Source organism: Somniosus microcephalus, chromosome 3, assembly GCF_052327205.1.
Source record: "Somniosus microcephalus isolate GS21.2 chromosome 3, FLI_Smic_1.0, whole genome shotgun sequence".
NCBI lineage: Eukaryota > Metazoa > Chordata > Chondrichthyes > Squaliformes > Somniosidae > Somniosus > Somniosus microcephalus.
The window spans coordinates 112,756,520-112,780,244 of record NC_140989.1 but is presented as its reverse complement, the minus strand read 5'-3'; the positions used below and the strand labels follow the sequence as shown (position 1 = coordinate 112,780,244).

General features: G+C 48.5%; 1 protein-coding gene across 3 annotated transcripts in view; it reads right to left on the bottom strand.

The window, feature by feature from the left end:
• The window catches only part of LOC147121264 (rho guanine nucleotide exchange factor TIAM2-like), a 433,746-nt gene that overhangs the window by 155,623 nt on the left and 254,398 nt on the right, over window positions 1-23,725 (bottom strand). For 2 of the 3 annotated variants that reach the window (XM_085981489.1, XM_085981486.1), the window contains 2 exons: window positions 19,629-19,733; window positions 17,389-17,467 (listed from right to left, as the gene is read on the bottom strand). In XM_085981489.1, coding sequence (XP_085837615.1) covers window positions 17,389-17,467; window positions 19,629-19,733 — 184 coding nt within the window. Of the gene's footprint in view, window positions 1-17,388; window positions 17,468-19,628; window positions 19,734-20,868; window positions 21,512-23,725 lie in introns of those variants that run through there. The other variant, XM_085981487.1, reaches the window with a different exon arrangement.

Genomic DNA, 23,725 nt, shown 5'->3' with positions numbered 1-23,725 from the left:
AAAAGCAGGGAAGTTATGCTAAATTTGTCCCGAACCTTGGTTGGACCACACTTGGAGTACTGTGTGCAATTCTGGTCACCATATTATAAAAAGGATATAGAGACACTGGAGAGAGTGCAGAGGAGATTTACAAGGATGATACCAGAAATGCAAGGGTACACCTATCAGGAAAGGATGAACAGGCTGGGCCTCTTTTCTCTTGAAAAGAGAAGGCTGAGGGGTGACCTAACAGAAGTCTTTAAAATTATGAAAGGTTTTAGAGTAGATAAAGAGAGCGTGTTTCCACTTGTGGGGAAGAGCAAAACTAGAGGCCATCAATATAAGATAGTCACCAAGAAATCAAATAGGGAATTCAGAAGAAACTTCTTTACCCAGAAAGTGGTGAGAATGTGGAACTCGCTACCACAGGGAGTGGTTGAAGCAAATAGTATAGATGCATTTAAGGGGAGGTTAGATAAGCATATGAGGGAGAAGGGAATAGAGCATTATGCTGATAGGGTTAGATGAGGAAACACGGGAGGAGGCTCGAGTGTAGCATAAACACCGGCATAGACTGATTGGGCCGAATGGCCCGTTTCTGTGCTGTATATCCTATGTAATTCTATTTAATCTCCTCCAGCCCTACAACCCTCGGAGATATCTGCACGCCTCCAATTCTGGCCTCTTGTGCATCCCCAATTTTCATCACTCCACCATTGGCGGCCGTGCCTTCAGCTTCATAGGCCCTAAGTTCTGGAATTCCCTCCCTAAATCTCTCTACCTCCTTCTCCTACAAAACACTCCTTAAGACCCACCTCTTTGACCAAGCTTTTGTTTATCAGCTCTAATATCTCGTTATGTGGCTCAGTGTCAAACTTTGTTTGATAATACTCCTGTGAAGCGCCATGGGATGTTTTACTGTGTTAAAGGCGTTATATAAATACAAATTTTTGTTTCTGCGGCTTGGGATAACATTCACAGGCTACCTTTTTAAGCCATTTGAAGGATATTTAAAAGTTAGCACTATGGGTGATAAATATTTGGCATAAGTATGCTGAGGTAAGCATATTGCATCGGAATGGAGGGACAAGAAAATTTAAGCAAACTGCAACAGTATGAAGGAAAAGGAATCGGACTAGTTTCCCAGAGACTTAAATATGGCAATGTTTCTCCCTCTCCCTCCCCAAAACATGACATTCTCAACTGGGTGTTTTACATGGCATTACTTTTTAAAAAGTAGTTAATAGGCAACTTGGCTAGTATTGATCTAGACTTCTCAGAGGAAAATGTGTTAGTATAAACATAAATTCTCAATATTTATCAACCATATTAGTAACAATGTTCACATTTCTTATAAAGGTGATCTCTTTTCTCCATCCACTGAATGAGACCAGATACAATATGACTGGTCTTCAATTTGAAAATTGTGAACATGAAAGCAAACAGCAGCTAGCAGTTGTTGGAAGTGAAGCAAGAAAGCCCTGAAGACAGTAGATTAATCCACTTACAAACATACAAGTATTAAAAACTCAGCTCTTACAACCCAATCCCAGCCTCTCCATTCCTGCTTTCTTTGCAACTCCTCAATCTCCAGCTAGATAGATACTCTCCCAACCCACCTAGGACTCCCTTTCTCCAGCTAGAGGTAATATTTTGTTCCCTCTCCCAACCACCCAAGGCCAGCATGCCCCCCCCCACCCAAATCACCTTCCCCCCACCACCCAAGCCTTGTACCAAGTCACTAGGGGACTTTTTGGCATCTCCAACAATGCTCATAGTTCATTCAGCTACCAGCAGGGAAGTTGTCCGAGTTGGTGGCAACTTTTGGATGCTGTTGCAGAGAGACCGAAGCCCCCTATTTTAACTTAACACACCCAATTTCCAGCTCTACTGAGGTCAATGGAGAGCAAAATTAAGTGGGCTGGAAACTGGGTGGCCAACCCGAACATGCCCCATTTTCACCTGGCACATTCGGTTAAAACTGGAGTTCTAAAGTTTTAGGCAGATGTACAGGTTCATTAAACATCAGGACTGGAGGATTAGCCAAGCGGCTTAGGATTGGAGCACCTGTGCTTCTAATTTAAAAAGTAGCATGATCAGAACTTGGGAAAGCAGCTAATCTGATGGTCCTGACATGAAGCAATCCTCTACGCCCACTTAAAAACTCCATTACTATTGCAGCACCCTTCAGTACCTCCGACTCAGAAATAGACTTGGCCAACTGGCTCTCAAACACAAAGGCCAGCTGCAGAATGGCAGACAAAGCCAATCCACCCTAAAACATTAAGCAGCATTATTCACCCCAAATAAGGTTATCAGGAGGTCCAGCAAAGACTTTTTCCTTGTCGCTTAATAGACAACATTGCCTACGAAGGAACAGAACGTCAGGGCAGCAACACTGCCACAAGGCAGCTCAGCCTAGTTAACACCCAGGAACATCAAATCACCCGCAGATATTGGCACTTACTGATCACTGTAGAAGTTTGAGATCCACACCCAAAAAAGAGAGGAATTACATTATGGGACAAACTAATTCCCAGCCCAAGGCAGAACAATGATGGGACATCACCCGTGCTTTGTATACTGCTGATTGGTAAAGCAGAAGTCAATTTAGCTCACAGTTTTAAACCAATAATTGTTCTTTTATGCAGCTTAAGCTTTGAGGCGATGTTAAGTTTTGTAATACTTTGGTAATATGCAGGATGTAACAATGATGCACAATGAAAAAGAAAACAAGCAAACATGTGTCTACCAGCCACAAAGGTTGGGACATTTGCCTACATGACAACAGTCACAAAACTTAAAAGTATTAAGCACCTTGGGATGTATTTTTCTTTCTTATTGAGGACAGAGGTAATATGCCAATAATAAATCAAAACAGCAGAAAGTTACTTCCTGTGCTTTCTAATGGTAACTGAATTGATTTAATAGGCTTGGACTGTTTGAACTCCGTGGACAACTCGACTTCTATCTAATGGTGGAAAGCTCATACCAAACATCACAAAAACATTTCAGTAATAATACATATTTATGGCATTTTGAAAAGTACAAAAGCGATATATAGATTAAGTCAAACTGATGAGAGTAAATTAATAGTTCCAAATTTAGTTTGTACAGTGGCTACAATGTATTATGGGGGAATGGGGACAAAAACAAAGATTGGGGCGGGGGGGGGGGGGGGGGTGGGGTTGTCAGTATTGATCAAAGATACTGTTACAGTCCTGGAAAGGGATTATGTGCGTGAGCATTCAAAGACAGAATCTATTCGGTTAGAGTTAAGCAGAACAGGAGTTTTTACGCTGCTGGCTGTATACTATAGACCATCAAATAGTAGGAAGGAGATTGAGGAGCAAATTTCAGAAAGATTCGGCCTGCAGCCGAAAGGAGCGGGTGAACACGCCTTACACCAGTGGCTGTCAAAGTCACCAGCGCCCTCAGCATCTTCGCCTCAGGCTCCTTTCCAGGGATCTGCAGCAGACATTTGCGACATCTCGCAGTCGGCCGCCCACAGATGCATCACACGGGTCACCAATGCCCTGATTTGACAAGTCAGACAATTATATCAAATTTGCCACTGATGAAGCCAGTGTTACTGCGCGGGCCTACAGCTTTGCCACTCTGGCTGGCATCCCACGGGTTCAGGGCATCATCAACTGCACACGTGGCCATCAGGGCACCCCCACATCACCCCGGAGTGTTAGTGAACCGCAAGGGCCTCCACTCCCTCAATGTGCAGCTCATCTGCAACCATAGGAAGATCATGCATGTGTGCCAAATTCCCTGGCAGCTGCCATGACTCTTGCATCCTTCGCCAGTCCACCCTCCCTCAGTTCTTTGCTCCTCCAAACAGACTTTCCAGCTGGTTGCTTGGAGACAAGGGCTATCTACTGAAGACATGGCTCATGACACCCTTGAGGAGGCCAAGGCGAGATATAATGAAAGCCACATTTCCACCAGATGTGTCATAGAGCAGACAATAGGCATGCTCAAAATGTGCTTCAGATGCCTTGACAGATCTGGAGGAATCCTTCAGTACGCACCAGCCGGGGTTTCCAGAATCATCGTGGTCTGCTGCACCCTGCAGCAGCGAGGATTAGTGCACGGCCTCTTTGAAGGAGGAGGAGCATCAGCTGGAAGATGAGGAGGAGCAGGAGCTGGAGGAACCTGCAGGCCAGATCCCACCAGCACCCGAGCACATGGCTGCCCGGGACGCCAGGGACTGCCTCATCATGGCCAGATTTACTTAACTTTACGCAGTATACCCATATGGCTGCCACATGCTGCACCAGGTTGGCACCACCCCAGAGCAACACCATAAAGGATCCCTACAATGACCAAGCCATTCCTTTCACACTGACCACCATTGCTGGAGGTACCACCACTCACTCCAACTCACTAAGCCACTTCCAAAGGGGCACATAAATTTGTCCAAGACCGGAAAGTGGTGAAAATAAAGATTTTTATGCTTGAGATCACATTAACGGAAACTTGACATTAACATTGAATAAAACAACCAAGTGGCTACCCTCGTGAATCTACTTGTGTCATCTTTCTTTTACGCGTGCTTCTACGAGGTGCTACCGTGACTTCAGCAGAGGTACAGTGTGCCAGTGCAGCCTTCGGTCGCCTGAGAAAGAGAGTGTTTGAAGACCAGGACCTCAAACCCGGCACTAAGCTCATGGTCTACAGGGCTGCAGTGATACCCGCCCTGCTGTATGCCTCAGAGACATGGACCATGTACAGCAGGCACCGCAAAGCACTGGAGAGGTACCACCAACTCTGCCTCCGCAAGATCCTGCAAATCCATTGGCACGATAGGCGCACAAACGTCAGTGTTCTTGCTCAGGCCAACATCCCCAGCATCGAAGCTCTGACCACGCTCAATCAGCTCCGATGGACGGGTCACATTGTCCACATGCCCGATACGAGACTCCCAAAACAAGCGCTCTACTCGGAGCTCCGGCACGGCAAGAGAGCCCCAGGTGGGCAGAGGAAACGCTTCAAGGACACCCTCAAAGCCTCCTTGAAAAAGTGTAACATCCCCACCGACACCTGGGAATCCCTGGCCCAAGACCGCACAAAGTGGAGGAGAAGCATCCGGGAAGGCGCCGAACACCTCGAGTCTCTTCGCCAGGAGCAAGCGGAAGCCAAGCGCAGGCAGCGCAAGGAGCGCATGTCAACCCAAGCACCCCACCCACCCGCCCCTTCAACCACCGTCTGCCTCACCTGTGACAGAGACTGTAGGTCCCGCATTGGACTAATCAGTCCACCTGCGAGCTCATTTTTAATGTGGAAGCAAGTCATCCTCGGTTCCGAGGGACTGCCTAAGAAGACGACCGACTCCTGTGGCTTCAGCAGAGGTAGAGACAGCCTGCTCACTTCCCTGCTGCGACTGCTTAGACACTCTTGGCGGGCATCCTCTGGGTTTTGGAGCCTCTGATGGCCCCGCCAAAGTCTGCTCCTCTTGCGACTGCACAGGAGCAGACTCGGCCATCGCTGTCCGAACAAGCATCTGGGGCTCTAACTGAGGGTTGGCAATGGGGGAAAAGTATAAGCGCTTTGAGAGGAGCCCACACTTCCATGTCCCCTCTCACCATCATCCCTCTCATGGGCCACGCGCACTTCCCTGCTAGCGAGGAGCTGGAGGGCACCTTGCTGCATATCAGTAGGGCCATGAGGACCCAAGTCTACGCTGACATCTCTCCTAGAGAGGAGGTCTATGAGCCTCTACCATCTATTCTCCATAGATATAGCATGTGCTCCTGTGAGTGGCGCATTAGCTGCTCCATGAAGGTGGCCATCCTTTCCATGGAAGAGCCTACAGTCGCCATCACCTGAGACATAGTGGTGCTCATGGAGATGGACGCCTCCATTCTCTGAACATTTGTAGACATCGCGATCACAAAACCGGTCAGAGCCCCCGCACTTCTTCCTGCACCTCCAGGATCGCCCTCTTTCTGGTTGGCCCTCCGAGGCTCAGTGTCTGCATGCAGCTGAGCAGAGCTGGGAGCATCCTGCGACCTCCGGCGAGGAGTCGCCACTGCTGTCCCTGTCTCTTGCTCACTTGTAAGTTGTGACACACCAGGTGGTAACACTACTCTATCTCGCGTGGGACCCACCGAGGTCAGCGTAGGGTTGGGAAGGCAGTGATGGGGATGTGATGAGAGGCGCAGCAGGATGAAATTGAGTGTGGCCTTCCTGATCTAATGAGATCATTGAAACGTTTGCGGCACTGCACCCAGGTCCTCCTGACCACATCCCTGCTGTTCACCTCCTCTGCAATTTGCAGCCAGGTTCTTTGTGTTTCCTGGGGAGATCTCTTCCACCCATTGGAAGTAAAGAGGACCTCCCTGCGTGCTCTGACTCCCTCCACAAGCATATGAAGGGAGTCATCAGAGAACCTGGGTGCAGCCCTCTGTCTCTGCGCAGTCATGTTTTCAAGTGCTTGGAACAACCAAAGCTTCAACTGCTCACTCCTAGATGAACCTTCAAATGCAAGGTGGCCATGGCTCCTTTAAATATCCTGGCTGAAAACACGTCATTGATGACATCATCAGACCCGTACCATTTAATAGGGCTGGGTAACGCGCAGGGTGAGCTTAACAGGCCCCATTAGCACAAAGTCGATTTCTGCAGCGGGATGGAAGCAAGAACGGGTTCGCGACCCGCCATGGCGACCACCCGCACCGGACCTGCCCAGGTAAAGAACATTCCGGCCAATGACCTTTCGTCAGAACTGGAAAAGGTAGAGATGTACCCATTTTTAAGCAAGTACAGAGGCAAGGAAAGGGGGGAGGGGAGGAAAGAACAAAAGGGAAGGTCTGTGATAGGGTGGAAGGCAGGAGTGATTAAATGACAAAGGGGATGATGGTGCAAGGCAAAAGAGGGAGGTAATTGTGGCTCAGAGTGGTGTGGGAAAAAGCGATTTCAATTCATGGGGCACTGGCACCAGTACTGGGGAAAGAGGGAGCTGTTCCATCAGGACCAGCGTCCTGGTGAATCAAATAACTAGGGCTGTAGATAGGGCGTTAAACTAAAAAAAAGGGGTGGGGGGGGGGGGGTGGAAAGAGAAAGAGAGTCAGGTATGGGGAAATTTAGAAATTTAAAGAGAAAGGTCAAGGCAGTAGAGCAGTGTAGTGATTTGGGTAAAAATAAGCAGAGTGTGACAGGAAGGGACAGAGTTTAACGGTAGCAGTGCAGCAGAGAATAAGGTCAAAGCAGGGAATAATGGTAACATTTTTTAATTAAAGGCTCTTTATCTGAATGCACGAAGCATTCGTAACAAGATAGACGAACTAGTGGTACAAATAGTGATAAATGGGGTTGATCTAATAGCCATTACAGAGACGTGGTTGCAAGGTGGCCAAGCTTGGGAACTAAATGTTACAGGATATTTGACGTTTCGAAAAGACAGGCAGAATGGAAAAGGAGGGGGAGTAGCCCTGATAATAAAGGATGACATAAGGACAGTCGCGAGAAAGGATCTCGGCTCGGAAGATCAGGAAATAGAATCAGTATGGGTGGAGATAAAGACTAACAAGGGGCAGAAAACACTGGTAGGAGTAAAATATAGGCCCCCTAACAGTAGCTCTCACGTTGGACAGAATATTAATCAAGAAATAGTAGGAGCTTGTAACAAAGGTAATGCAATAATCTTGGGGGACTTTAATCTTCATATAGACTGGACAAATCAAATTGGCAAAGGTAGCTTGGAGGACGAGCTCATGGAATGCATTCGGGACAGTTTCCTAGAACAATGTGTCATGGAACCAACTAGGGAACAGGCTATTTTAGATCTTGTATTGTGTAATGAGACAGAGTTAATTAGCAATCTCATAGTAAAGGATCCTCTGGGGCAGAGTGATCATAATATGATAGAATTTCACGTTATTTTTGAGAGTAACTTGCCTAAGTCCGAAACTAGAGTCTTAAACTTAAATAAAGCCAATTAATTACATAGGTATGAGGGGCGAGTTGGCGAAGGTAGATTGGAAAAATAGATTAAATGGTATGGCAGTAGATAAGCAGTGGCTAGCATTTAAAGAACGATTTCATAATGCACAACAAAAATACATTCAATTGAGAAACGAAAACTTCATGGGAAAAGTGATCCAACCGTGGCTAACTAAAGAAGTTAAGGATAGCATTAGATTGAAAGAAGAAGCTTATAATGTTACAAAGAATAATAGTAAGCCTGAGGATTGGGAGAGTTTCAGAAACCAGCAAAGGTTGACAAAAAAACTGATAAAAAGGGAAAAAATAGAATATGAGCGAAAAGTAGCAAGAAATATAAAAGCAGATTGTAAGAGCTTCTACAATTATGTAGCAAAAGTAAACATTGGCCCCTTAGAGGCTGAGACAGGAGAATTTTTATGGGGAATAAGGAAATGGCAGAAATGTTACAAAATATTTTGTATCTATCTTCACAGTAGAAGACACAAAAAGCAGACCAAAAATGGTGGGGAACCAAGGGTCTAATGAGGGTGAAAAACTTAATTAAAAAAAAAAAAATCGTTTATGGGATCAGGGCATCGCTGGCAATGCCAGCATTTATTGCCCATCCATAGTTGCCCTTGAGAAGGTGGTGGTGAGCCGTCTTCTTGAACCGTTACAGTCCGTGTGGTGATGGTACTCCCACAGTGCTGTTAGGGAGGGAGTTCCAGGATTTTGACCCAGCGACGATGAAGGATCGGCGATATACTTCCAAGTCAGGATGGTGTGTGACTTGGAGGGGAACTTGGAGGTGTTGGTGTTCCCATGTGCTTGCTGCCCTTGTCCTTCTTGGTGGAAGAGGTCGTGGGTTTGGGAGGTGCTGCCGAAGAAGCCTTGGCGAGCTGCTGCAGTGCATCTTGTAGATGATACACACTGCAGCCACGGTACACCAGTGGTGGAGGGAGTGAATGTTTCAGGTGGTGGATGGGGTGCCAATCAAGTGGGCTGCTTTGCCCTGGATGGTGTCGAGCTTCTTGAGTGTTGTGGGAGCTGCACTCATCCAGGCAAGTGGAGAGTATTCCATCACACTTACTTGTGCCTTGTAGATGGTGGAAAGGCTTTGGGGAGTCAGGAGGCGAGACACTCGCTGCAGAATACCTAGCCTCTGACCTGCTCTTGTTGCCACAGTATTTATGTGGCTGGTCCAGTTAAGTTTCTGGTTAATGGTGACCCCCCAGGATGTTGATAGTGGGGGATTCGGCAATGGTAATGTCATTGAATGTCAGGGGAGGTGGTTAGACTCTCGCTTGTTGGAGATAGTCATTGCCTGGCACTTCTGTGGCACGAATGTTACCTGCCACTTATCAGCCCAAGCCTGAACGTTGTCCAGGTCTTGTTGCATGCGGGAATGGACGGCTTCATTATCTGTGGAGTTGTGAATGGCGCTGAACACTATGCAGTCATCAGCGAACATCCCTATTTCTGACCTAATGTTGGAGGGAAGGTCATTCATGAAGCAGCTGAAGATGGTTGGGCCCAGGACACTGCCCTGAGGAACTCCTGCAGCGATGTGCTGGGGCTGTGATGATTGACCTTCAACCACCACAACCATCTTCCTTTGTGCATGCGGGCATGGACTGCTTCATTATCTGTGGAGTTGTGAATGGCGCTGAACACTATGCAGTCATCAGTGAACATCCCTATTTCTGACCTTATGTTGGAGGGAAGGTCATTGATGAAGCAGCTGAAGATGGTTGGGCCCAGGACACTGCCCTGACAAACTCCTGCAGCGATGTGCTGGGGGCTGTGATGATCGACCTTCAACCACCACAGCCATCTTCCTTTGTGCTAGGTATGACTCCAGCCAGTGGAGAGTTTTCCCCCTGATTCCCATTGACTTCAGTTTTACTAGGGCTCCTCGATGCTAGACTCGGTCAAATACTGCCTTGATGTCAAGGGCAGTCACTCTCACCTCACCTCTGGAATTCAGCTCCTTTGTCCATGTTTGGACCAAGGCTGTAATGAGGTCGGTAGCAGAGTGGTCTTGGCAGAACCCAAACTGGGCATCAGTGAGCAGGTTATTGGCGAGTAAGTGCCGCTTGATAGTTACTAATGTAATTAATTTAAGTAGAGAAAAAGTACTAGAGAAACTAATGGTACTCAAAACCAACAAATTACCTGGACCTGACGGCCTACATCCTAGGGTTCTAAAGGAGGTGGCTGAAGAGATAGTGGATGCATTGGTTTTTGATCTTCTAAAATTCCCTAGATTCTAGAATGATCCTAGCGGATTGGAAGGTCACAAATGTAACACCGCTATTCAAGAAAGGAGGGAGAGAGAAAACAGGGAACTACAGCCAGTTAGCCTGACATCAGTCGTCAGGAAAATGCTGGAATAAGGAAGTGGTATCAGGGCACTTAGAAAATCATAACATGATTAGGCAGAGTCACCATGGTTTTATGAAAGGGGAATCGTGTTTGACAAATTTATTAGAGTTTTTTGAGGATGTAACTAGCAGGGTAGCTAAAGGGGAACCAGTGGCTGTAGTATATTTGGATTTCCAAAAGGCATTTGATAAGGTGCCACATAAAAGGTTATTACACAAGATTAGGGCACTAGGGTTGGGGGTAATATAGTAGCATGGATAGAGGATTGGTTAACGGACAGAAAACAGAGAGTAGGGACAAACAAATCTTTTTCAGGTTGGCAGGCTGTACCTAGTGGGGTGCCTCAGCTATTTACAATCTGTATTAATGACCTAGATGAAGGGACCGAGTGTAATGTATCCAAGTTTGCTGATGATACAAAGCTAGGTGGGACAGTAAGCTGTGAGGAGGACACAAAGAGTCTGCAAAGGGATATAGGTAGACTGAGTGAGTGTTCAGTAAGGTGGCAGATGGAGTATAATGTGGGGAAGTATGAGGTTATTCACTTTGGTAGGAAGAATAGAAAAACAGAATATTTTTTAAAATGGTGAGAAACTTTCAAATGTTGGTGTTCAGAAAGGAATTTCTTCACTCAGAGGTTGTGAATCTTTGGAATTCTCTGACCCAGAGGGCTCTCAATGCTGAATCTTTGATTATATTCAAGGCTGAGATAGTTAGATTTTTGGAATCTAGGGGAATCAAGAGATATGGAGATTGGGCGGGAAAGGAGTTGCGGTCGATGATCAGCCATGATCTTATAGAATGGCAGAGCAGGCTCGAGGGGCCGTATGGGCTACTCCTGCTCTTATTTCTTGTGTTCTTATGTAATGGGAACTGTAAATGGCAACAGCAGAACGTTACAAGCACCTGCTGTCCGTAAGAATGGGAGCAGCGGTTATGGTCTGAAATTGTTGAATTCAATGTTGAATCCGGAAGGAAGTAAAGCGCCTAGTCGAAAGATGTGATGCTGTTTGTCGTGTTTCATTCGAACAGTGCATGAGGCCAAGGACAGAGTGGGAGTGGACGGAAAATTAAAATGGCAAGAGGACACAGCCAGACAGGTAAAATGGGTAGACACATGGCAGATTAAATTTTATGCACAGAAGTGTGAAGTGATGCATTTTGGTAGGAAAATTGAAGAGAGGCAATATAAATGAAATGGTACAATTTTAAAGGGGGTGCAGGAACAGAGACACCTAGGGGTTCACATATACAAATCTTTGAAGGTGGCAGGCAAGTTGAGCAGGCTGTTAAAAAAAACATATGGGCCTAGAAATTCGGTGGGCTGCGCCACCAGTTAGTGCCCAAAGAGGGCACTTAGTGGGTTTAGAGCCGTTGGCCACGCCTCCCGCGAAATTTAGCGGGGCGCTAATGGCGGCGTTAGCATGTAGCGCTGCGCCGCCACCGATGACGTCATCGGTGTGCGCAGCGCCCCGCTACCGCCCCGATCGCGATATTTGGTCGCGCCCCCTGCTGTAATGCCGGTCGCAATTTGCGACCGGTTCAGGGGGGCCTACCTGCGGCGGTAATGACGCTAATTAAAGGGGAGGTGCGGGGTGGCCATTTTTTTTGCTGGCCGCCTGCCAGCACCTCCTCGCGCCGCCATCCCCGGCCTCCTGAGGGCCCCCCCCTCCCCGCCGGGCAGTGTCGGCTGTGTCCAACGAGCCCAGCACTTCTCCTCGGTGTCGGGCTCTTTTGCCGGCACTCGCAATCACCGATCGCGCTGGTGCAGGCCCCTCCCCTTTAAGAAGGGGAGGAAGGCCTGCAGCACCGCAGCGCGCCGTGCCGCAGCGTGTGGCGCTGCGATATTCAGTTGCAGCGCCCCATGAGGGATGCGGGGCGCCTCGAGCAGCGCCCCGCTTCCGTTTGGGGCGCTGAAACTGAATATCGGGCTGGCGCAAGCGGCTCCACCCGGAGCAGTAATTCCGGCGCCCAGGCGAGCTTGGTGCCCCAAACGGGGAGCCACCGAATTTCTAGGCCTTGGACTCCTTCGCTTTATAAACAGAGGCTAAGGGGTATAAATTGGATAGCTCCAAGCAGCTTCCACCAAAGTCTGAGTGCTGCAGTGGAAGCTCAGACTGTGGTGAAGTCAAGCGTAGGTCCCTTGCAGTCAGAATCAGGGGAATTTATAATGGGGAACAAAGAAATGGCAGACCAATTAAATACATACTTTGGTTCTGTCTTCACAAAGGAGGACACAAATAACCTCCCAAAGATGTCGGGGAACATAGGGTCTAATGAAAGGGAGGAACGGATAGAAATCAGTATTTGTAGGGAAATGGTGTTAGGGAAATTGATGGGATTGAAGGCTGATAAATCCCCAGGGCCTGATAATCTACATCCTAGGGTACTTAAGGAAGTGGCCCTAGAAATAGTAGATGCATTGCTGGTCATCTTCCAAAATTCGATAGACTCTGGAACAGTACCCATGGCTTGGCGGGTAGCTAATGTTACCCCACTGTTCAAAAGGGTGGTAGAGGGAAAACGGGGAATTACAGACCGGTAAGCCTGACATCGGTAGTGGGGAAAATCCTAGAGTCCATTATAAAGGATGTAATAGCAGAGCACTTGGAAAAAAGTGACCGGATCGGACAAAGTCAACATGGATTTACAAAAGGTAAATCGTGCTTGACTAATCTACTGGAATTTTTGAGGATGTAACTGGTAAAATAGATAAGGGAGAACCAGTGGATGTGGTGTATTTGGATTTTCAAAAGGCTTTCGATAAGGTCCCACATAAGAGATTAGCGTGTAAAATTAAGGCACATGGGATTGGGGGCAAGGTATTGACTTGGATAGAGAACTGGTTGGCAGACAGGGTTGGCAGACAGAAAGCAAAGAGTTGGAATAAATGGCTCTTTTTCCGAGTGGCAGGCAGTGACTAGTGGGGTACTGCAGGGATTGGTCCTTGGACCCCAGCTATTCACAATATATATTAATGATCTGGACGAGGGAACTAGATGTAATATCTCCAAGTTTGCAGACGACACAAAGCTGGGTGGGCGCATGTGCTGTGAGGAGGATGCCGAGAAACTCCAGGATGATTTGGACAGGTTGGGTGATTGGGCAGAAGCATGGCAGATGCAATATAACGTGGATAAATGCGAGGTTATCCACTTCGGTGTCAAAAACAGAAAGGCAGAATATTATCTAAATGGCAATAGATTGGGAGAAGGGGAAGTGCAACGAGACCTGGGCGTCCTTGTGCACCAGTCACTGAAAGTAAGCATGCAGGTGCAGCAGGCAGTTAAGAAGGCAAATGGTATGTTGGCCTTCGTAGCGAGAGGGTTTGAGTACAGGAACAAGGATGTCTTGCTGCAGTTGTACAGGGCCTTGGTGAGACCACATCTTGAGTATTGTGTGCAGTTTTGGTCGCCTTATCTGAGGAAGGATGTCCTCGCCATGGAAGGAGTGCAGCGAAGATTCACCAGGCTGATACCTGGGATGGCAGGAATGACGTATGAGGAGAGATTGGGTCGATTGGGCTTGTACTCGCTGGAGTTTAGAAGAATGAGAGAGGATCTCATCAAAACTTATAAAATTCTAACAGGACTAGACAGACTAGATGCTGGAAGGATGTTCCCGATGGTCGGGGGGTCCAGAACCAGGGGTCACAGTCTAAGGATAAGGGATAAGCCATTTAGGACAGAGATGAGGAGGAATTTCTTCACCCAGAGAGTGGTGAACCTGTGGAATTCTCTACCACAGAAGGCAGTTGAGGCCAATTCATTAAATATATTCAAGAAGGAGTTGGATATATATTTTTTTTTAATTAATTGATGGAATGTGGGCGTCGCTGGCTGGCTAGGCCTGCATTTAGTGCCCATCCCTAATTGCCCTTGAGAAGATGGTGGTGAGCCGCCTTCTTGAACCGCTGCAGTCCATATGGTGTAGGTACACCCACAATGCTGTTAGGAAGGGAGTTCCAGGATTTTGGCCCAGCGACAGTGAAGGAACGGCGATACAGGTCCAAGTCAGGATGGTGTGTGGCTTGGAGGGGAACTTGTAGGTGGTGATGTTCCCATGCGTCTGCTGCCCTTGTCCTTCTAAGTGGTAGAGGTCGCGGGTTTGGAAGGTGCTGTTGAAGGAGCTTTGGCGAGTTGCTGCAGTGCATCTTGTAGATGGTACACACTGCAGCCACAGTGATGCCGGGTGGTCTGTCCGGTTTTATTCTTATTGTTTTTCGTAGCGGTTGTTTACAACTGAGTGGCTTGCTAGGCCATTTCAGAGGGCATTAAGAGTCAACCACATTGCTGTGGGTCTGGAGTCACATGTAGGCCAGACCAGGTAAGAACGGCAGATTTCCTTCCCTAAAGGACATTAGTGAACCAGATGGGTTTTTGCAACAATCGACAATGGTATCATGGTCGCCATTACGAAGACTAACATTTCTTAAGGCTAAACGGATCAAGGGATATGGGGAGAAAGCAGGGACCGGGTACTGAACTTGGATGATCAGCCATGATCAAATTGAATGACAGAGCAGGCTCAAGGGGCCGAATGGCCTACTCCTGCTCCTATCTTCTATGTTTCTATGCTGCCACGCAAGCTCAGACTGCTGCCATAATGGCTATGGACACCAGTGTTGAAAGGGGCTTGCAGGGTGTCACAGCAGTCCAGCTATCTGTCCTCCAACCGATTAGTGCATTGCTGAGGCGCCGCCCCGGGGGTGTGGCAGTGGCTCCGTGGAACACAATCCTGCTGTCCTCTCTCACAAAGACAGCATTCGTGATCTCACCGCTGCCATTTCACCAGTGCCCTTGCTGTTGCCTGTTAGCCAGCCAAGCCAGACTGCTGCCGCCCATGCGGAGATGGTGCAGTCTGAAGCCAGGCTTCCTAGGCCCAGAGCTGCTCAAGGTAGTCCTCCAAGGCCATCTGCAGTCTCCTCCACTGCAAGTCAGCAGCCTTTCACCAGTCATGCTGCAGCCACTGGGGTAGCACTGCATAGGAGCACTAGGAGAGGCAAAGGCACATAGAAAACAGGCAACTAAGGGAATGCACAAGTGTGATTAGCTTGATTTTGTATGTAATATGGCATGATTTAATTTATAAATTTGAATTGGAATGTATATTTTGTGTTGGCTTTTTGCATTTTGGCCAAAAGGACAATGTGATGGTCAGTGACAGAGGGAAGGTAAGGAGTGTGGTACTGTTAGTAAATGGGGAATTGGGGTTGAGATTACTGGTATCGCACTCGAATTAGTGCCTCACGTACAGCCCGGGCAGAAAGGGGCTGGCTAGATTGCCGCCACCTCTTCCCCCACCTCAGCTTCTCGCCCGATAGTTGCTGGTAAGGGCTGTTCCCACATGATGGCAAGGTTATGCAGCATACCACCACAAATCTTCTGACCCGCTCAGACAGCTCTTCCACAGCAGTGCAGGTAGTGGAACTATTGCTTCAGTACGCCAATGGTCTGCTCCATCAGATTTCTTCTGGTAGCACGGCTCTCGTTGTACACCTGCTACGCACGTGTGCAGGGGTCGCAAACCGGAGTCATGAGCCATGTCGTCAGCAGCTAGCCCTGATCACCCAGTAGCCACCCTTTGGCTTGCCATGGTGGCTGAAATACAGCTGGCACAGTGGACTGCTGTAGAAAGAAGGCATCATGACTGCTGCCAGGATACCGGGCATTGACCTGCATGATGCGCTGCCTGTGGTCACACATCAGCTGCACATTGAGGGAGTGGAATCCCTTTCAGTTCTGGTAGATGGCAGAGTTGACATGCGGTATCCACAAAACAATGTGCGTGCAGTCAATGGCACCCTTCACCATGAGAAAGCCTGCAAACCTTGCAAACCCTCATGCTCGCTCTGTCTGCTTCTCTCTGCCAAGAGGGAATAAAATGAAGTTCTCTATTTGAATAGAGAGCCTCAGTGACCTCCCTTATGCAACAGTGGACGGCAAACACAGAGATGTTGCCAATAGCTCTAGCACCAACCTGGAAGGAGCCAGACGCATAAAAGTTCATGGCCACGGTCACCTTCACTGGCAATGCGGTCCCTGCCCTGCTCTGAAGTTGGAGTTGTGGCTGCAGCAGTTGGCAGATTTCAGTGAGGACCTCCTTAGTGAAACGCAGTCGTCTCAAACATTGGCTGTCACTGAGGGTCACGTAGGAGAATTGCTCCCTGAATACCCTGGTAGATATGGCTTCCTGCTAAGAGCCCTTCTCCCACTCCTCCTCCTCCCTTTTCTAGCAGCTTTTCCTGCTTTGCGTGGCCTCTGCTCATTCTCCCAGTCATGCTCGATTCCCCCAGTCATGCTCGATTCCAAGAGGAAGGCCTACTAGTCCACCCATGTCTGGGAGCAGCTGGTTTGTGCAGGAGCCTTGAAGTTAGCAAAAAGTACTCAGCACCTGCCACACTACTCCCTGTGGACTTTTGAAACTTGGAACAACTATGGAAAGCACCAAAAATGTGCAGGATTGCAGCAACAGCCAGAATAAATCAACCAGGCAACTAACTTGTAAGTAACGGATGATCCCTTCAAATAGCGCTGGCGATTGTTCAGCTGTGCAAGCTTAAGGGAGTTCGCAGCTGGAGTGTGGAGCTCCAAAATGGCAGCACTGGTGTCAACTCAGTGTTGCACACTGGCTGACGACATGGTCCGCTCTGTATACTTCCAGCGGACGTTAACTGTGCGTGTGCTAACACACTTACCAAGATGCCGTCTGGCACACTTTACGCCAGAAGTATGTGCGCGCGCCACAGATGCCATTTTGGATCCCTAATGGCACTTGTAGTGCCCTCAATCAAATCTCCCCATAACCTTTTCTGCTCCAAGGAGAACAATCCCAGCTTCTCCAGTCTCTCCACATAACTGAAATCCCTCATCCCTGGTACCATTCTGGAAAAACTCATCTGCGCCCTCTCTAAGGCTTTGACATCCTGCCTGCGATGTGCTGCCTGGACCGCTAAGGAGGCACCCTGCAGTACTCGGCTGAGCGGCTCTCAAGATTTGTGGTGGTATACTGCACAACCAAACCCAATGTTCCTTAAATAAATTAGGAAAAAAGTTTGACAAAGCACTAGTCATAATTTTAACCACTTACCAAAGGCAGTTTCAGTTCCTCTCCTCTCAAGCTGCATGTGGTAAATATTCATGGTGATAATTTCTATTTCGTCAAATAACTGCACCAAAAAAAGAGAGAATATCAATCTTCCTTACTCCTAAAAATGATGCAATTGGTTGCTATAGACTGAAATCTTCTAAAAGATGCTAAAGCTCTTTCTATACCCAAGATATCACAACTTTTTTAATTCAATTTCAGGGACACAACTGTCTTCCCAATAATGCTGTAAAACTTTGAAAATATCTATCTAATTAAGGTTAAGATGAGTTAAATAGGTGCAGTCTTCATTCCAAATTAAGAAAGTGGATCTGGGACATAACTTGTATGTATGTAGCATCTTTAAGATAGAAAACCTCCCAAGGCACTACACAAATTAAAGGAATGGATGTTACACCTTTATGGGAGATTTTGGAGAGGTGACCAAAAGCTTTGTCAAAGATCTGGGTTTTGAGATGGCTTTGAAAGATGGAGAGAGAAATGGAGAGATTGAGGGGTTAAGGAAGGGAGTTCCAGAACGTAGGGCTGAAATGGCGGAAAGCTTTGCCATCGACAATGAAATGGAGAGAGGCGGAATGGAAAGGTGGTCAGAGTCAAACGGTACAAAAAAGCTGCAGAAGATTCCAGAGGTATCGGAAGGAGGAGCTATGAAGCAATTTGTGGGTTAGGAAAAGGATTTTTAAATTTAATGCATTGGACAATAGAGGGCCAGTGTGGATGGTGATGGGCAAGTAGGAGGAGTATAGGGCAGGAATTGGGCAGCAGACGTTTGGATGATTTGGAGTTTATAGAGAGTGGTGGGCAGGAGGATAGCAACAAGGACATTGAGGAAATGGAGCCTTGAGGTGACAAAATGCAATTATAAGTGTTTCAGTGGCAGTGGACAATGTTGTAAGTGGTCTTGGTGATGAATAGGATATGGGGCTTGAAGTTCAGCTCGGTGTTAAATATGTCATAGAGGTTGCATACAACCTCGTTCATCTGGAGAAAGTAGCATGGAGTGGGTGACAAGTGAGCTTTCAGCTGACCCTGTAGCAATAGATGACATAATCAAGGGACAGCATTAGATGAAATGGGGAACTGAAGGATGGATCCTTGCAGAAGGTGACCAGGAAGGGGCAGGAGCAGCTGCTTCTGGAGATGTCCTGTCTAAGTACAGCAGTGTAAGAGTGGACAATCCCACAGGAAGAGAGGTGGTGAAGGAAGATGGTATGGTTGACTTGTATCAAAGAAGATATGCAGAAAAGTCAAGGAAAATGAAGAAGGATAACACATTGCAGTCATAGAGGATAGCATTGGTGACTATGACTAGGCTGTCTTAGTACCACGGGGAGGGCAGAAACCAAACTAAAGGGATCTGAACAGCTGTTTGAGAAAGCAAAATGTTATATTCCAATAAAGTAATAATTGACAACTTCCTTAAATGACCTAGTGAATAAAAAGTATCAACTAATGTCGTGCTAAACCATACAGCGCAGAAAGTTCCAGTTATACTTAGTGTGTCCTAAGTTAGCCAATCTCAGCTGATCAGCAATTAAAATGTTGCTATTAACCTCAGCGCATCTGGGAAAAAATGAGCCACATTTCCTGCTTGGCTCAGTCAGTAGCACTCTTACCTTAGAGTCAAAAGATTGTGGGTTCAAACTGCGCGCCAGGACTTGAGCGCGTAATCTAGGCTGACACTTCAATGCAGTACTGAGGGAGTGTTGCAATGTTGGACATGATTTTTTTTGGATGAAATATTAAATTGAGGCCCCTGCCTGCTGAAAAGCCTTGACTAACATTTTTCCCTTAACTAGCACCACTAACAACAGATTAACTAGTCTTTTATCTCACTTACTGATTGTAGGATCTTGCGGTGTACAATTGACTACCACATTTGCCTACATAACAGTGATTCGTTGGTTATGAAAATCTTTGAGGCATACCGATGACGTGATACAGCATGGTATCATGTTTTTTCTTTCTTTCTAATTACTATTACTCCTGCTGCAAAGTGCTTGTGTGCATGGATGTCTGGTGAGAGAGAGAGAGAGAGAGAGAGAGAGTGTTGATTCTGGCTACAATACTCTCCATGGTTGTACAGCCTGCAGTTCATGCAAAGAATAGCCTGAAGGCTGCTGGTATCCAAGGAACTACACCTCCCAGTATGAATAGTGCCTTCAAGAGAGAAGGGAGAACTTTTTTTTTTTTTTTTTTTTAAGTATTGCGCCAAATGTTACCTGTTCCTGTATGTAGTCCAATCTGTTAGGAACATAGCATTCCACATTTTGGTGCACTAATCTTCTAAGGCGAACACAGTGATGAACTGGATCCAGTTGCCTTATCTGCATGGGACAGAGGTATGGGTTAATTATTGTATGTACCATAGCTTTGTAATGTCAGAACCAAAAATGAAAAGCTAATTATCCAAATAAAGTCTTTAAATTGATCTGGTATGGAGTGATTTTGTATTTTTCTTGCTGCACAATTCCCACACTAAGATGGCAGGTGGTCAACTTGCTCTCATTGCCACAATGGGTGGGCCAGGATAACTCGCCTTTCATTACGCAAGACTGGAAATCAATCAACATCACTAAAAGAATTATCTGGTCATTATCACATTGCTGTTTGTGAGGGCTTGCTGTGCACAAATTGGCTGCCGCGTTTCCTACATTACAACAGTAACTACACTTCAAAAAGTACTTCATTGGCTGTAAAGTGCTTTGGGGCATCCTGAGGTTGTGAACAGCGCTATATAAAATAAGAAAAGTCTTTCTTTTTTTAATCTGCACATGGGAAATAGAATCTATGCTTAGGAAATAGCAAATCAAACCTGACAACACAGCAGGAGTGATAATGAACACAATAATTGCAATGAAAACAGTTTCTATATCTTTTAGAAAAATTAACATATTGTTTCTTCAATATTCAAGAAGAATGCAATGGTTAAAGGTGACAAACCTACAATTTAAACCAATGAAAGTCTTCCGATATAGTGTCCCCAGAATTCATCACCCATCATTCACCATCACCTTGCACAGCTAGGAGCAATTTAATCAGAAGATCTCTGCATCTCATGGAGGTAGAGCTGAAGAGAAAAACTAACCATTTATCTCTCACTCTCCAAAATCAGCAGAGCAGTTGGAGAAATTGGTTCCTCCTTCCAAAATTATTGGAAATCATGTGCAGGCAACAGGGAGATCACTGATGAGGGGAGGAGGATTTATTTTATTTTTTTATTTTTTTTTAAATCGAGCAAACATGCACATTACAATTTTTCAGGAATACATTTGAAATTGATCCAATTCAATTTTTTTCTCTTAACTAATTTGATCAATGCAGAAAATGTACACCACACAGTTTTCTAAATCCCCATTAGAATACTGGAATTTTACCAAAGGTAATTAACTAGACATTCTCACTCGTGCAGTCAGTATAGCATTGGTGTTACACAAACGTTCATGCTCTCCAAACACTCACCAGAGTTGAAATGGAAGAGTGAGATAATCAGCTCAGAAGTAGCAGATAGTAGAGATCACTGAAGAAAGGAAATTATGAAGTACAGGAAAGAAAGAAAGAAATGAAACAGACGGTCAAATACTATTATTTGCTGGGAGAGATTTTTTTCCCTGAAGAGTACAACAGCAATGGACCAAACTGATAGAGGAAGTCAAAAAATTACACTGCCTAGCATGCAAATTGCTATGGCATTTTCTAATGGGGAACACAATTACTGTCAGTTATAGAAGGTATGTTCTTCAAAACTAGTGCCTACTAGACAATTACGAGCCACACAAGTTGAAGATTTTTGTACAACTTTTCTATTAGAGAAGGAGCTATAAGAAAGCTATGGAGGTAGCCTTATGACATGGGCTAGTAATTGGTTGGTAGGTAGGAGACCGAGATTAGGAATAAAGGAAACATTCTCTGATGGGCAGATGTGACAGGTTGTGTTCCCCAGGTATTTGTACCAGAGTTTCAGCTTTATTTTCTATATTATATATATATTATACTAGCTGGGGGAGCCCAGCGGTGCCGAGGCTTTTCGAGGGCATGTTGTTGTTGGAAGAGAGAGAGGGACTAACTGGGGGGAAGAGAGAGAGAGAGAGAGAGAGAGAGAGAGAGAGAGAGAGAGAGAGAGAGATGGAAGGAAAGAGAGAGAGATTGGGAGTGTGAGAGAGAGAGAGAGAGAGAGAGAGAGATTGGGAGTGTGAGAGAGAAAGAGATTGGGAGTGTGAGAGAGAGAGAGATGGAGAGTGTGAGAGAGAGAGAGATTGGGAGCGTGAAAGAGAGAGAGAGATTGGGAGCGTGAAAGAGAGAGAGAGATTGGGAGCGTGAAAGAGAGAGAGAGATTGGGAGCGTGAGAGAGAGAGAGACTGGGAGCGTGAGAGAGCGAGAGATGTGGAGAGAGAGAGCGAGCGAGAGAGAGCGAGAGGTGTGGAGAGAGCGAGCGACTGAGGGGGGGAGAGCGAGCGACTGAGGGGGGGAGAGCGAGCGACTGAGGGGGGAGAGCGAGCGGACTGAGGGGGGAGAGCGAGCGACTGAGGGGGGAGAGCGAGCGACTGAGGGGGGGAGAGCGAGCGACTGAGGGGGGGAGAGCGAGCGACTGAGGGGGGGAGAGCGAGCGACTGAGGGGGGGGAGAGCGAGCGACTGAGGGGGGGAGAGAGAGCGACTGAGGGGGGGAGAGAGAGCGACTGAGGGGGGGAGAGAGAGCGACTGAGGGGGGGAGAGAGAGCGACTGAGGGGGGGAGAGAGAGCGACTGAGGGGGGGAGAGAGAGCGACTGAGGGGGGGGAGAGAGAGCGACTGAGGGGGGGGAGAGAGAGCGACTGAGGGGGGGAGAGAGAGCGACTGAGGGGGGGAGAGAGAGCGACTGGGGGCGGGAGAGAGAGCGACTGAGGGGCGGGGAGAGAGAGCGACTGGGGGGGGGAGAGAGAGCGACTGGGGGGGGGGAGAGAGAGCGACTGGGGGGGGAGAGAGACGAGAGAGCGACTGGGGGGGGGAGAGAGAGCGACTGGGGGGGGAGAGAGAGCGACTGGGGGGGGAGAGAGAGCGACTGGGGGGGGGAGAGAGAGAGCGACTGGGGGGGGGAGAGAGAGCGACTGGGGGGGGGAGAGAGAGCGACTGGGGGGGGAGAGAGAGCGACTGGGGGGGAGAGAGAGCGACTGGGGGGGGGAGAGAGAGCGACTGGGGGGGGGAGAGAGAGCGACTGGGGGGGGAGAGAGAGCGACTGGGGGGGGAGAGAGAGAGCGACTGGGGGGGGAGAGAGAGCGACTGGGGGGGGGAGAGAGAGCGACTGGGGGGGGAGAGAGAGCGACTGGGGGGGGAGAGAGAGCGACTGGGGGGGGAGAGAGAGCGACTGGGGGGGGGAGAGAGAGCGACTGGGGGGGGAGAGAGAGCGACTGGGGGGGAGAGAGAGCGACTGAGAGAGCGACTGGGGGGGAGAGAGACTGGGGAGAGAGCGACTGGGGGGGGAGAGAGAGCGACTGGGGGGGAGAGAGAGCGACTGGGGGGGAGAGAGAGCGACTGGGGGGGAGAGAGAGCGACTGGGGGGGAGAGAGAGCGACTGGGGGGGGAGAGAGAGAGCGACTGGGGGGGAGAGAGAGCGACTGGGGGGGGAGAGAGAGCGACTGGGGGGAGAGCGACGAGAGAGCGACTGGGGGGGAGAGAGAGCGACTGGGGGGGAGAGAGAGCGACTGGGGGGGGAGAGAGAGCGACTGGGGGGGGAGAGAGAGCGACTGGGGGGGGAGAGAGAGCGACTGGGGGGGGAGAGAGAGCGACTGGGGGGGAGAGAGAGCGACTGGGGGGGGAGAGAGAGCGACTGGGGGGGGAGAGAGAGCGACTGGGGGGGAGAGAGAGCGACTGGGGGGGAGAGAGAGCGACTGGGGGGGAGAGAGAGCGACTGGGGGGGAGAGAGAGCGACTGGGGGGGAGAGAGCTGAGAGAGCGACTGGGGGGGGAGAGAGAGCGACTGGGGGGGAGAGAGAGCGACTGGGGGGGGAGAGAGAGCGACTGGGGGGGAGAGAGAGCGACTGGGGGGGAGAGAGAGCGACTGGGGGGGAGAGAGAGCGACTGGGGGGGAGAGAGAGCGACTGGGGGGGAGAGAGAGCGACTGGGGGGGAGAGAGAGAGCGACTGGGGGGGGAGAGAGAGAGCGACTGGGGGGGAGAGAGAGCGACTGGGGGGGAGAGAGAGCGACTGGGGGGGAGAGAGAGCGACTGGGGGGGAGAGAGAGCGACTGGGGGGGAGAGAGAGCGACTGGGGGGGGAGAGAGAGCGACTGGGGGGGAGAGAGAGCGACTGGGGGGGAGAGAGAGCGACTGGGGGGAGAGAGAGAGCG